The sequence below is a fragment of the Martes martes genome (assembly GCF_963455335.1).
Source record: "Martes martes genome assembly, chromosome: 4".
In the NCBI taxonomy this organism is placed as follows: Eukaryota; Metazoa; Chordata; class Mammalia; order Carnivora; family Mustelidae; genus Martes; species Martes martes.
The window spans coordinates 126978189-126994428 of NC_137891.1; the positions used below are offsets into that span (position 1 = coordinate 126978189).

General features: G+C 39.8%; 1 protein-coding gene across 1 annotated transcript in view; it reads right to left on the reverse strand.

Annotated features, from left to right (window-relative positions):
- GIPC2 (GIPC PDZ domain containing family member 2) overlaps positions 1-16240 on the reverse strand; it is an 85885-nt gene that overhangs the window by 22328 nt on the left and 47317 nt on the right. The window contains exon 3 of the mRNA XM_080799933.1: positions 12722-12902. Within this exon, the coding sequence (XP_080656059.1) occupies positions 12722-12902 (181 nt within the window). The remainder of the gene's footprint in view (positions 1-12721; positions 12903-16240) is intronic.

The following is a 16240-nucleotide window of genomic DNA, read 5'->3' on the forward strand; positions in this document are numbered from 1 at the left end:
ACACACACACACACACACACAGTTGCTCTTAACTGTTCCTCTGATGAGACTGAACAGTGCATGACATTTATGGGAAATAGAATAACTGTGACCCAAATCTTGTTCCTTAGCTAGGAGGTCATTTAAGAAAAACTCAGCCTTGTTTTTAACACTCTTTGAAATTACAGGCAAAAATTAATGGGAAGAAGGTTTGTAGCTTTAATCCAGAGGGGACTGTGTTACAAAAGAAATTACAAACCTCCTATTGGAGAATAGGAGGGTGAAAAACTTAAGTGCTAGCTAAAAGATGTTAACCCTTTTAAATTTATTTTATTCTACAGTATGATTTCATCATAAGAATTTTTTAAAAATCAAGAGTTATTGTTTACTTTTATTACTGGTTTACTACATATTTTTCTACCAGCTTTCCAAAAAAAGGTATGAAAAGTAGTTATAAAAACATACGTGGGGCACCTGGGTGGCTCAGTGGGTTAAGTAAGCCTCTGCCTGCAGCTCAGGTCATGATCTCAGGGTCCTGGGATCGAGCCCTGCATCGGGCTCTCTGCTCAGGGGGAAGCCTGCTTTCCCCTCTCTCTCTGCCTGCCTCTCTGCCTACTTGTGATCTCTCTCTGCCTGCCTCTCTGCCTACTTGTGATCTCTCTCTCTCTGCCAAATAAATAAAATCTTTTTTTAAAAATCTTAATTTAAAAAATTAATACAATGGAATATTCTACCACATTTCTAACACAGAACCATTTATAATATTAAAGAAAACTGTTTAAAATGAGAATAATCGGGGCACCTCGGTGGCTTAGTGGGTTAAGCACCTGCCTTCATTTCAGATCATGATCCCAGGGCCTTGGGATAGAGCCCCACTTCCAGTTCTCTCTCCCTGTTCAGGGGGAGCCTGCTTCTCCCTCTCCCTCAGCCTCTTGTCCCTGTCCCTGTGTGAGCGCGTGTGCATACGTGTGCATACGCACACACACACATACTCTCTCTTTCTTTCATGTGCATACTCTCTCAAATAAATAAAATCTTTTTAAAAAAATTAGAATCCTATAATTAAAAATTATAAAGCCATTAAAGTAGAATGATTCAGTTTCCCTACTTCCTAGCCAGAAATGCTATCCTCTTTTTCTAAATAATTATTTTCTGGTTATGAACATTAGTATGCTTATTTTATATTAAATATGCAAAAAAATACAAGAATCCCAAAGAAAGAAGTCACTCAAACTCACCACCTAAACCGTTAAATTTCAATATACATACACTGTAATTCATTTTTCTTCTACATTTAAAGATCGTTTTTACAGAAATGGGATATTACCACCCATTATTTTTATAATCTGCCTTTTCATTTAACATATCAATCATTTTCCATACACAAAAGGGATAATCTCCCTAACTTTTTCTGAAAACATACTCTTACCACAATTTTGAGCACAGTTTGTTAGATCCATTTTCCTATAATTATATGACAACTCTCATTGTACAAATACTCTGGCAGAATATGTATTATTGCTATAATTGCTGTTTTTCTAATACGTTAGATTATATTCATTTTTTTAAGTTACATTATATTCATATTATTCAGCCATATTAAGGAAGTCACTTACATTTTAGCATCATTTTTCCCCTTCCTCCTACACTGTTATTACTAAGTTTAAGACCAGTTGAAAACAGGGGTTCCTGGGTGGTTCAGTCTGTTGAGCAGGTGTCTTTAGCTCAGGTCATGATCTCAGGGTCCTGGGATCGAGCCCCATATTGGGCTCCCTGCTCGGTCTGCCTCTCCCTCTCCTTCTGCATGCCACTCTGTCTACTTGTACTCTCTATCTCCCTGTCAAATAAATAAAAATCTTTAAAAAAAAAAAAAAAAAAAGACCAGTTGAAAACAGTTATGTCTTCTACTCATGGTTGTGGTTAACTCCAAATGCTCCTGAAACATTATAGTTCTAAGAAACCAATCACTGTTTAGGGTTAGTGTCTGGAAAAACAGATTACAAAGTTCTTAGTATTATGGATTATAATTTCTCTTTTCTCAATTAAAAATGTCAGCATTTAATAAATTTTCTTTTAATGACAGTTTACAACTAGAATGGGAAGAGTGCATATTTAGCCTGAGTCTTTATTCAGCTGAAAACACATTTATCAGTTACACTCAGTATTCATCTAACACATCTGCCACACCCCCAATAAAACAGAACTTAGCTCCTCATTTATCTTCTCCCATAGTAACTTTGTGGTAAATGCCAAACCACATCTAGCTGGAGAGAAGGACAGAACGAACTAGGACATAAAAAGATGATTGAATGGCATGTTCTATCCCCCCAATTTATCATTGTGAAGACTTTAAACCTTTGCCAAAAAAAAAAACATGAAAGAGAGTGCTACTGTCAGATAAAATGCAAAATATCAAAAGCTGAACATCTCTCACTGACTTGCCCCAAACAACTTCCACATCCAAACCACCTCATTTCTAATCACTCTTATTACAGGGGCTCCGAGGATAGACATCTTGGGAGGGACATTTGCTTCTCAGCACGCTCTTCTCTTCACTCTTCTCCTTTAAACAGCATAGGTTCACCCCCAACCGCCATTTCTGCCTTGGCAATATTACTCGGGCTTTTTTCTCTCCTTCAAATGCCTGCTGCTGCCTCTAATCCCAGCCCTTATCCCTCACTCAGGCACTGATACAGGAGCCTGCTACAGTTTCTCCTCTATAAAGTATGGCCACATTGTTTTTCTAGGCTTAATTCCATAAAAATCTACTTCATCATATCATTCTTCAGTTCTAATACCTAAATGACTCCCTATTGGGCTCAAAAACAAGCTCAAATTCCCCACCTAGTTTTTGGAGCTCTTCTATAAAGAGCCCAACCACTCCATCCCCTCACCCGCCTCCCTTCCAGCAACCCTCAGCCTACTGCCTATAAGGTGCCTGGGTGGCTCAGTCTTTAGGTGTCTGCCTTCAGCTCAGGTCATGAGCCCAGGGTCCTGGGATCAAGTCCCACATCGGGCTCCCTGCTCAGTGGGAAGCCTGCTTCTCCCTCTCCCACTCCCCCTGCTTGTGTTCTCTTTCTCTGTCTCTGTCAAATAAATAAAATCTTTTAAAAAAAAAAAAAAGTCTCCCATCATTTGTCTCCCTCTGTGTCAGGAGGGCACTTGAAGTGATGAGCACTGTGTGTTGTATGCAACTGATAAATCCCTAGATTCTACCTCTGAAACTAATACTACAGTGTATATTAATTAAATTGAACTTAAATTTAAAAATTAAAAAGAACCCAGAAACTGCTTTTGCAACCTGATTTGCTCCAATTCCTACACCCTATTCACTGTTCTGAATGCTTCCCACAGAAAACCCTCCTTATCTATACTTTTCTTTCCATCTACCAAGGCCAAGTTCAAATGCAATCTTCTCTAGGAATCTTTCTCAACGAGTCCAGCCTACTCCTATCTTTCCCTCCTCTGAACACCAATTTAAATTTCTGGAAAAAATGGATTTAAAATTTTACTCCACAATTCTGGGTATAAGAAATGTCAGATTGAACCCAAACTTTGAGTCCCCCACTCAAGGCTTGGTGAGAAACTGACTTTTTGTCATGTAAATCTATCTTCCTCTCTGAGGAACAAGAGGGCTAATATGCTCATTCCAACGCAAACCCTACTCTGAAACTCTATGTCCAATTTAGTGGGTCCACTTGCAACCCAAGCCCAGGACACAGGTGTCCTTCACCTCAGATTGCAAGGCTGTGCACAGTTTTGTTTTGTTTTTAAGATTTTATTTATTTATTTATTTGACAGAGAGATCACAAGCAGGCAGAGAGAGAGGAAGGGAAGCAGGCTCCCTGCTGAGCAGAGAGCCCAATGCAGGGCTCAATCCCAAGACCCTGAGACCATGACCTAAGCTGAAGGCAGAGGCTTTAACCCAGTGAGCCACCCAGGCGCTCCTGTGCACAGTTCTTAAGACTGTCCCATCACCTCTCATGGGGAGCTCCATGGAAATAGGACACTGGCTCCTGATACTGTTGGGACCTACTGAAAACCATGGCTTTCTCTTTGGGAAAGTACCGTCCCAATCTTACCATTTCTTCCAGCCCCCAGCACTCTCTAAGTTTTAGAACACTTCCCAGTCATGGAGAAGTCAGCTCTCAGCTGAAGCACACTTTGTTTAAGTCTGTATGACAGCACATGTCCTTGCTCACATCGTATTCTAGAGAGACAGTGCCATATGCTGTTAAGAATACATGCCTCATGGGGCGCCTGGGTGGCTCAGTGGGTTAAGCCACTGCCTTCAGCTCGGGTCATGGTCTCAGGGTCCTGAGATCGAGCCCCGCATCGGGCTCTCTGCTCAGCAAGGAGCCTGCTTCCACCTCTCTCTCTCTCTCTCTCTCTCTCTCTCTCTCTCTCTGCCTACTTGTGATCTCTGCCTGTCAAATAAATAAATAAAATATTAAAAAAAAAAAAAAAAAAGACTACAAGCCTCAGGAACAAACAGGAATGAAGTACCGTACTTGCACTTCCTGTCCACCACTGGGTGACCTCAGCAAAGTATTTAACAGCCCAAAGTCTCAGTTTACTTATCTGAAAATCCCTCTCGGGAAAGGCAGGAGGATTAAAACAGGCCATGACAGTAGTCCTATTAGGAATGACTTACATTTATACAGCACTATGTGCCAAGCACTATTTTAAGTGCTTTACGTATATTAACTCATTTAATCCTCACAACACTTTATGGATAAGGGAACAGGAACAGAGGAAGTAAGTGGTCCAAAATCACATAGGTAATAAGCAGCAGAGACAGGAATTACACCCAAGCAATTTGTCTCAGAGTCTATGCTCCTTATTGCTTCTTATAAGCATTCAATAAATGGCAGCTATTACTGTAATTAATAGAATTACCTGATTCTTAATGTACCTACATCCTTATATAAATTGTAAGCTCCTTGAGGACAGCAAATATACAGACTTATCCAAAACAGCTGTTAGAGAGCTGGCTCTGAAAGTTCCCTGCATGGGTTAGAAGCCTGCCTCCGTCATGCACTAGCTGGCTCTGAAACCTTGAACAAAGGGCTTAATCTTTTAGCATGGGCGAAAGGATTACATGAATTCTTACTTAGAAAGTACTTAGAAAACGGAATGGCGGGTAGCTACTATTAGGACATATTTGATAGGAGATGTGATCTGGAACCATGCCAGATTTCCCAACAACTCACCTGCACTGCTGTTCATGAACAACTTCAAGAAAGGCTACACCTTCATAATAAGAGTAATAACACTTTTATTGAACAGCACCGTGTGTCAGGGACTAATCTATGATTTTTTTCGTGTGTTTAATCATTTAACCCTCAATGTGATAAATACTATTACCATCTTCTCTTTTGGTATGAAGAAACCAAGCTACAGAAAGTTTAAGTAATTTATCCAATGCCACATTATCACACATCCCATATAGGACAGAGTGTATACACTTAACTACTTTTCCTTTCGTCTTTAGTAACTTTTATCATATTCCCCAGTATATTTTGTAGAATTCAGTATACATGAAAAGACACCAAACATATTTGTTGGTTGAAACTTTTTCACTAGAAATAGCATGAAAAATAGACTTTTCAAATATTTAATACTTTCTATCTCAAAAATCACCTAAAACTTAAAAGCGAAAGTTTCTCTCTTGATATAAAATAGATTTCATCTTTGAAAACAAGTACATCAGTGAGCTGAATCACGAAGATGAGGTCCGAGTTTTCCAGCTGTGAATGACTCAAAGGAGTCAGACGTACTTCACATACTGAACATCCTATTCCGATAGACACATAGCACAGGAATGAATCCTCTAAAAGAAGACATAGTCCAGAGTTCTATTACAAAATCTAACCCCAAAATAAAGACTACCAATGTTTTAGGAGGTAAACTTTTTCTTTCAACTCCCTTTGATTTTGGAAACAATTTACAAAAATATTTTGGGCCTCCTTCTATAAACATCTTTCCATAAAGGGCAACACTTACAAACAAAAGAACTTCTCCAGGATAAATACAGACTCATCCAAGTAAAACAATCTAAGTTTCATAGATTTAACATTTATTTTCTGCAATTAAAAGTCCTCACAGGAAACAAACCAGTTGAACTAGTCTGGTCCTAGAGCTTAAGTTAAGAAGAGTGGGTTTTCATGGCCTTGGGAAAGTCTAGGTTTACAGGGCAAACCCTGCAAGGTTGAGCTCATTGTGGAGACATGTTCCTTTTCATTGGCAAAAGGGAAAGGAAGTGAGCCATGCCCTAAAAAAAATACCACCAGAGACATTCCACCCGATACTTGATAAGGACTGGGAAGGCTGCCATCAACTCATGGCTAGAAGGGGGAGAATTTGGATCAGAAAGCAGCTGACCAGGAGAAACCATGTTAGGTATGGGAAAGATTTCCCAAACTACAAATTTTTAACAAGGGAATCATTTAAACCAGTGGCTTCCAAATTTTATTTTTTGCTATGACTTACAATGAGAAATATATAAATTATATCATAACACAATTATACAGATGCACACACATATATATCTGGAACACAAATATACAAAAACACATATAACTTACATGTACAATGTAACCTACCCTTACTAGGCACAAAGCACCATGAAGTTTTCAATTCTACTCCCTGTTCTAAACACAGAGGCTGAGATCCACTAGATGAAAAACAGTGATATAAACCCTGATCAACACAGGACAATCCGAGCGTGTGTCTTTTTTTTTTTTTTAAAGATTTATTTATTTATTTATTTGACAGACATCACAAGTAGGCAGAGAGGCAGGCAGAGAGAGAGAGAGGAGGGAAAAAGCTCCCTGGTGAGCAGAGAGCCTGATGCGGGACTCGATCTCAGGACCCTGGGATCATGACCTGAGCTGAAGGCAGAGGCTTTAACCCACTGAGCCACCCAGGCACCCCGAGGGTGTGTCTTAAAGCAGCCTTTATTTTTCCCTCAGAGCCTGTCACCAACTTAGGAAAGCTGTAGTGAAGCACCTGCTCTTGGGACAAGTAATAGGTCCTTGAGTACTTGGGAAAAGGCCATCCAGAGGCTGTCTCTTCTGTGTCTGGCCATTCCTCACTATGCTGGCTCTTCCTTTCTACTCCTTAATGCTAGGCTTCCTCCACAACTCTAGGCTTGGTCTTTTTCTTACTATTCTGAGTGATCGGATTTCCACAGCTTCAAATTACTCATAAATCCCATTCCCTAGGCTCTAGTTCTCTGACACTTGTCTACCTCTTACACATTTCCAACTAAATTCTCTCCCAGGTGTCAAACTCAGCAGGCCTAAAATTATATTGTAAGTACAGTGTCTCTTTTCTAAGTCTTCACCCAAATCTATTTCTCTTCCAGTTTTCCTCATCTTAAAGAAAAGCACTCCATTCCATTCCTCACCCAAGCCACAAATCTGTGGGTCATCATTTGCAATCTATTTTACTTCTACATTCAATGAATTTCCAACTCCACCTTCTTAATATTCCAATCTTCCGACTCTACCTTCTTAATATTCAATGGTATGCAGATAAATGTGTAACCATCAGCTCTCCAAGAAAAAAAAAAAAATCAAATTTGCTGTACTCGTCTGTGTCTGTGATATAAACAAACCACCATAGCCAATTTCAAGCCCCTAACATGAGGTCACTGAACATGGAGTTTGGAAAAGATGTATACAAATGGCTCCAGCACACCACTGTCTATTCCTCTGATCTGTTTCTCACGTCTATACCTACTCTACTGCCTTCATTTAGGAGTTCATCTTCTCTCTCAACCTACACAATAGAATCTTCAAGGATTTCCTTGGCCAGGTGAGCTTATAAACCCATGTGACATAGTCTCCAAACTATCTCTCTAAAAGCCAAGTCTCATCCACCAGCTTAAACCCCTTCATTGCCCACTCTTTATCGTCACATATAAGGCTCTTGATTATTTGGTCTCTACTGACCCTTGAGCTTCATCTCTTGCCATACAATCACCTAGAACCTCTATTCCAATCATACAGACATACGTGGTATTCCCAAACACAGGACACTGCTGTACACCTCTACACCTTTTCTTATTCTATTCCTACTCCCACGCCCTGGGACCAACTTCCCTCTTAAGATCCAGCTCAAATCTTTTCTCCTGGAAGCTTTTCCTCAACTCCTTAGGTTGACTTGATGTGGCCCACTTTTATGCCTCTAGTACATGTTAGCACCACTAATTCTCTTTATTTTCTTTTTTTTTTTTAAGATTTTTTATTTATTTATTTGACAGAGATCACAAGCAGGCAGGGAGGCAGGCAGAGAGAGAGAGGAGGAAGCAGGCTCCCGCTGAGCAGAGAGCCTGATGTGGGGCTCGATCCCAGGACCCTGGGATCATGACCTGAGCTGAAGACAGAGGCTTTAACCCACTAAGCCACCCAGGCGCCCCTGAATTTCTTTTCATATTCATCTCCTCCCACTAGATAGGAGCTTCTTGAAGGCAGGAACTAGATCTTATTCATGTGATATATCAGGCCGGTAGTATGGTGATGGAATACAGATGTTCATTGAATATGAATACAATGTTCAAGAAACTATTATTATTCCAGCAACTAATACTCTAAGACTAGCATGTACTAACTCCTCAAATATTTATTCAATGAAAACATCAGTATGTTTCTGCCATCTACCCAAGGCCAAAGGACAGCTAAGACATTCCATCTATACCTTCTAGATTATTAGGGAACTCATACTGCCACAGTCAAAGAATTTACACTGTAATTTTTCTTTAAGCCTAATGGCCTCTATGTTAGTTTCCTAGGACTGCCACAAAGGACCACATGGCTTAAACAGAAAAAATCTATTTCCTCTGTTCTAGAGAAGTTAGAGATCAAGTCATCCCCAGGGTTGCTTTCTTCTAAGACCTCTCTCCTTGGTCTGTAGAGGTCTTCATGGTCACATGGCATTCTCCTGCTATGTGTATGTGTATCCAAATTTTCTCCTCTTAGAGCAGTCTCATTGGATCGGGTCCCACCCTAATGATCTCATTTTAACTTCATGCCTCCTTAAAGAGCTTATCTCCAAATACACTCACATTCTGAGGTAGTGGAGATTACGACTTCAACACATGAATTTTAGGAGGACACAATTCAGTCACTAACAGCCTTCTGCTAAACTGTGAGCTCCTCAAAAGGCAGTAGCTATGGCTTAGTCTTCTTTCTTAGTATCCACTGGGCCTAATGGAGCACCTGGAACACAGAAGATTCTCAAGAACTTATTTGGGGGAGACATAAATGAAAGACCAGGAGTATAGTCCCAATCTGGATTGTTGTCCTTTCCAAATCTGGTGGCCAGCACCAAGAAAAACGTGGATTTTACTCTGCCTTAAAGAAAGCCTGATGCAGCCTGGCTGGCTCTGTCAGTAGAACATTAACTCTTGATCTCAGAGTTGTAAGTTCAAGTCCCATGTTGGGTGTAGAGATTACATAAAATCTTTTAAAAACTTAGTACTATCAGTACCTCCAGAGAGTCCACTGCCAAAATGCCATTTACACAGCACCCAACACAAACAGGAAAAAAAAAAATCTGTAAGACCAGACACCCAAAGCCAGCTGACAATACCCTGCCTCCCTCCAGATCCACTCTGATATATCCAGACTGACAATATCATGCATGGATACAGTCAGACTCAAAGTCAAGAGAAAACCAACACACTCCACTAAACAAGGTATATTAGCTTAGGAGAAATGGCAAAACATATATCTGCTACTTTTTTCCTACCCAAAAGGAAACTTCTCCCTCACTGTTCTGCATGATTTTGGTGGCCCTATTAACCATGCCTGCCTTCCCACTATCAAGATGGGACATGACCTAATCAGTTTCCCCCGCTCTCCCAGGAATTTGAATCCGGGTGAAGTGACATAAAGATAGGAAATAACGGGAGGGAGTTAATCAGGCCAGGGCCATGAAAGATGCCTGGTTCATACATTCCTGAAATGGCCTTTATTCCTGACCTTCCCAAGGCATGACTGACACAGTCTTTGTTTCTGAGACCTACTTGATAGTCTACCCAAAAAAATGCCCTTTCATTAACCTGGAAAATTTTTATTCTATAGCTCTCAAAGAATCTTAGCTCACATAATGGCTCCTGGAAATGGGATGTGACTGGTGGTGGACCAAAAATATGCAAATAGGAGTAGGCTGTAAAGATTTCCCTAACCACGGCTGAAAGTTGTGTTCATCATCCTTGTTATACCATTCCAAAGCAACCAACTACACTACTACTTGCATTTTAGGACACAGTCCACATGACTCCCCAGGCTAAATCTTTAGGGAAGTTGGTAAGAAAATGTCAAACTACTAGAGTGTATGGCTATTTCAATAGCTTTTGGTAAAATCCTAGAAATGACTTCACTTCAGCCTAGATGGCCTGTCTGATCACAGAGACCAGAACATTTGGCCTCACCCACGTTGGTCCTTTTCTCCTCTAGGAATCCAAGACAATGAGAGACAGATAATCATGAAGGACTAGGAATTTGAATCAGTTCATTCATGATAATGCTAGAAAACACAGGAAGGAAGGAAACAGAAAAAAATAAGATTAGAACCAAGAGTACTGGGGGAAGCTAGATCCCTCAAGTACCTTTAATATATATTCCCTTCCAAGAAAAGCACAAAGCACTGGGATGAAGTCAAAGGATGAGAAACAAACTAGCATTGCCTTTATCCCAAGGCAAAAATCAGCAAAACTGAGGCAGAAGTATGGGCAGAGCAGCAAGGCCTACTTCTAAGAGGAAAATTCCCAAGCTATGGCCCAAAGTCAAGTTCCAACCCAGAGTGGAAAATGCATATGGCCCAGCAGATTTAAGTTGGGCTGAGTTAAGCTGTCAGAGGAACTTCAGAAGATAAAAACCTATCATTGCTCCAAAATCAATTTCCACATATCCTAACCCACAGCACCACCAGGATCTGAGATGCTAAAATAATATACCTCCACTAGGAAAATCGTACCCTGTGTCCTTCTCAAATGTGTACATGGAATTCCTATGGGGCAACAGAGAGCAGGTTCAATAGTAGTCAGGCACATAAGGCAGAGCCGCACCCCATCCATCTACACGTGTCTCAGATACTGAAGGAAAAAAATCTAATCATGAAACAATAATAGCCAAATACAATGATCTCTGTAACATCCAAGACTAACACCAACCAAGCATCCAAGTTAAAGTATATCAGCAACTTTCTATCAAGATACAGGGACCACCAGATTTAGAAGCAGACAATAAGAAAAAATAGAAAAAGATTAACTTTGGAAAATAGACTAAGTGGTAGAAATAAAGGTGGAAAAAAATTATACTCCTTGAGTTATACTAAGAATGACTGATTTACAAAGAGTCTAAATCAAATAAAAATAGCTCAAACTGCTTACATCCTATCAGTTTATACAATAATCAGGGAGTTGGTTAGCAAAACAACCACTTCAAAAGGAGCATAGACAGAAACCTGAGTGCTGCCCACCTTCTGTGACAAGCGAGCTCAGAAGCTGGGTTGTACTCCATGCAGAATCACAGTTTCTACGGTACTGTCTCCTAGAATGAATGATTCCCTCCAGGAACAGCACTGGCATAAGGCATTCTCCCTCCCCTGATCCCCTGCCACCCCATGTTTTCTTTTTGGGGTTGCTTTCTTATTTTAATTCCAGTATAATTCCAGTATAGTTAACACACAATGTTCTATTAGCTTCAGGCATGCAATATAGAGATTCAACAAATCTATACATAGCTCAGTGCAAAGCATTCTTTTCTTACATCTTCTAAGGAACTCTTTCTCCCCCAAGTCATATAATCTACACTGTATTTCTATTAAATGGCACAGAATCCCTTGGAAGCAGAGAAGAATTTACATTTCCATATGGTTAGTATCTGTCCCTTACTTGCTAAGGGAGGGAAAATATAATTGCCCAGATCCATTGCTTTCTCCCATCATTTTTATTAACTGTCCTGAAAAAACATTCATTAGAGACAAACTTTAAGGAATATTTATGTACTGTGAGCAAAGGAAAGGACATAAGTTGGGTGGGGTCATGGATGAGTAAGGGCAGCCTAGAATGATTCTGCTGAAGATATTTCAACAGTGATGAACACTAGGCTGTCATTTGGCTTATTAAAATAGTGCTGGGTAGTGAGAGAGAAGCTGGCACATTTCCCTGTAGATGAGATGCCCCTTGGGATTTGAACAGTTGGGACACAGCTGCCATGGCTAAAACCAAGCGAGTACAGATGTCACCAAAGTGGAAGCAATTTCATACCATCCCATGCTGCCAAATCCAAAATGCCAACGGAGGAAAAGTATTGAAGGAAGCCTTTAAAATAGACTAGATAACTATTTTAAATACCAATTCTGTGTGTAACTGAAGTTTTTGCTGTTGAGGTCCGTGAACCAACAGTTATTATGGCTTAGAGAGCTCAATCAAGAATTTTATTGCTCAGCAAGATAAATGTAATACAATGTGCTCTTCTTGGAGTTTGGAACAGCCACAAAGCCACTGGACATGAGACTTTGTAACTCCAAAGGTCTTTCAGAAGTTGTCCTTTTAAACAACTTTTTTCTCCTTGAATTGTTGTTCCCCTTGTCAGTAGTGCTGCAATTCTCTATAGTCTTAATGGACACGCTGTATCACATGGCATCACACCTCAGTACTTACTACCCTTAGAAAGACAAGGCACGGAAGGGAACACTTCATACTCATACACACCCACACCCAACTTACCAAATGCCTTCTTAGGTTCTATTAACTTCAAGGTAAAGGATTCACCTTTTTTTAATTCCTTTAATTTTTTTGCAACATCATAATGACGCCACCCAATGATATTTTCTCCATTTACAGATTCAATATGATCCCCCACACAGATGGTTTTAACTGCGTCAATTAGGCTACCATCTTTAATTCTCTGAAAGAAAATGAAGGATAACACATAACAAAAAATGGAACTGCATAACATTACTTTTCATGCTCCTGAGACATTATATATGTTGACATAGTGACAACACAGCTTAATGCTCAGTTAAAGATGAAAGACCAAGCAATAAAGGACAACCATCTTACCTCATTCAGAATTATGCTCCATCAGTGATCAACAACTTCTCTGAGAAATTTCTGACATCCCCTGGGGGGACACCCCCAAGAATGGTCACAGTGTCACTCTCATGCTCTAAAGTAGGTCTTGCTACATATTCTGAGCTCTAAGCTGCCATCTCATTTAATTTTAACAGCCTTTATGAGAGTCTCATGTCATAGATCAGAAAAATTGAAGCTTGGGAAGATCAAGTAATTTGCCAGTTCAGCATACTATAGAGCAATTGTTCATTTACTTCTCAATCTCCATTACCAAACTGTAATATCCTTGGAGACAGAGATGGTGTTATTCATCATTATATGCTCTTTGTCTAGCACAGTACTACACAGAAAAATCCCTCCAAAAATGGTTGTTGAATCATTTCAAAATGAAACCCAATACATGAGAATAGACCTTAAGGTGTTTGTTTGTTTGTTCACTGGCTACATTTTTTAAACCTTAGTAACAAATGTAGTAATTCAAGAATTGGTACAACCTCAGCTAAGAACATTGATAACTAATAAGACACAGATGTGGTTACCATTTAGGAAGCCAGTAAGAGTGATTTTATACTATCATTTTTCATTTATACATTTTAGATAAGGAGAACTTAGGACTCACAGGAAAACTTCAAATTGGTCTTTCTTAAATCTATTTTACTTCTATACAATAAATCTACAGCGCAGAGTATCAAAAGGAGACCTAACACTCCCTAAGATGGTACTAAGATTTTATGGAACAATTCTAGGGATAAGAGGCCCAGAAAAAACTGCACAGGTAACAGCCCTGCACAGTTCGGTTCTTCCACAGTTGTGAGGAACAGGGCAAAAGAAAAGCCACAGTCTGCCTCAGGAGTCAAATCTTTCATGCGGGCGGATAGGATAGAAATATGAGAGGCCACTAGATGTATAACAAAAGCCTGTGCCATTCCCCACTCTTACCAGGTGGGAGAATAACATCTTCTGAATCAGTAGGGTAACCACTGCATCTAAGAGTTAAGAGGAAAACTGATCTCACATACCCTAGCATCTCCATAATATCAACAGAATAAAGAGAACTGTAAAAGACTCTTCTAGGAAGGTTGGACTTTAAGTTTTAAGTTTTATTGCTATATACCAAAACTTGGTTTCTTTTTTACCCCCAAATTTTAAGAACATTCCTATCTTCATTAAAATAGTAACTATTAATATGCTTTATGCAAGTGAAATAATGTCAATTCAGAGCTCATTATCATTACAAAAGTGAAATATAAAAAATGAAAAAATTTAATAATCTGTTACTGTTTTATTAGGAGTTGATACTACCATTATAATAGAATTAAGAGTTACTACAACATACCACCAAGTGCAACTGGGTTTTCTAAAGGGTAATAGAAAAATAAGCAAGATTTAAAAGAAAACTAGAGTCTAAAAGAACAAACAAACAAAAAAAAACCTATTAAATAGCCTATCATCTACCCATTCTTTTTTTTTTTAAGATTTTATTTATTTATTTAACAGATATAGATCACAAGTAGGCAGAGAGGCATGCAGAGAGAGAGGGGGAAGCAGGCTCCCCACCGAGCAGAGAGCCCGACGCAGGGCTCGACCCCAGGACCCCGAGATCATGACCCAAGCCAAAGGCAGAAGCTTAACCCACTGAGCCACCCAGGCACCCCACATCTACCCATTCTTAAGCCATTCAAGAATGTGGGCATCTGGGTGGCTTGGTTGTTTAAGCAACTGCCTTCAGCTGAGGTCATGATCCCAGAGTCCAGGGATCAAGTCCTACATCAGGCTCCCAGCTCCATGGGGAGTCTGATTCTCCCTCTGACCTTCTCCCCTCTCATGCTCTCTCTCTCTCTGTCTCTCAAATAAACAAAATAAAATCTTTTAAAAAAATAAGCCATTCGGGGTGCCTGGATGGCTCAGTGGGTTAAAGCCTCTGCCTTCAGCTCAGGTCGTGATCTCGGGGTCCTGGGATCGAGCCCTGCATCGGGCTCTCTGCTCACCAGGGAGCCTGCTTCCTCCTCTCTGTCTCTCTTTGCCTCTCTTCCTACTTGTGATCTGTCTGTCGAATAAATAAATAAAATCTTAAATAAAAAAAAAGCCATTCGAGAATGTGGAAATCTATATATAACTCTCACTTCCTTGATTTTTATTCTAATATCTCTTAATGACTTCCGAACTTATTTTTTTCCTTTGATCAACACCACCATATAAATTTCAGTGTCCCACCACTTACTTTTAAGACTTGTCAAAATTTTATTAAAAGTAAGCAGTATATAAAATTAATTAAATGAAAGACTTTACAGGGCACATGGCTGGCTCAGTCAGAAAAGTATGAAATGCTTGATCTCGGAGTTATGAGTTCGAGCCCCCATGTGGAATGTAGAGATTGAATAAATAAAACTTTTTTTTAAATGGAAAACTTTACAGACACATATAAATCTTACCAGTAAATTAAAGGTCAGAGTAACAAAAATCTAGGCTGTGCTGGACCTGTGAGGAGCCACAGAGGTCACTAGAAGACTGTCCAGACCAAAGGAGGAAAGGCAGTTACCAGAAGTCAGAGCAAGTAGCAGGGCAAGAATCCAGGTGGGCAAGGAAAACGTCAAAGCATGGGTAATCGTCAGAGGTAGCAGATGAGGATCTGGGATAGAGAGATGGGGAAATTGCTGTAACAAACTTGAAGAACACCGTGAGGGAAATAAAATACAGAAGCAAAGGGATGCCTGTGTGGCTCAGTTGATTAAACGTCTGACTCTTGATTTCGGCTCAGGTCATGCTCCCAGGGTTGTGGGATCGAGCCCCATGTTGGGTTCTGAGCTCAGTGCAGTGTCTGCTTCAGATTCTCTCTCTCTCACCCATGCATACACTCTCTCTTACATAAATAAGTAAACTCTATTCTTTGATAATCATAACATGAAAGAGAATAACATTGCTAAAGGTGCTACTCAAACACAAAGAACTGGAAAAGAAAAGTGTTAGTTCTATGCTTATATTTACTGAGTCACTGAGTATAATTCTCTATGACACTTAGAACTTTGTCTCATCTAGCTTAAGAGCTTGATATTGCAAAATGCAGAGGAGACAAATATTTTTTAAAAGATGGGAGTCACAAGCTTCTTAAACTCAGAGGTTCCCAATCATGTCAGACCATTATGATAGTATTTTCCATTATTTCATTGCATA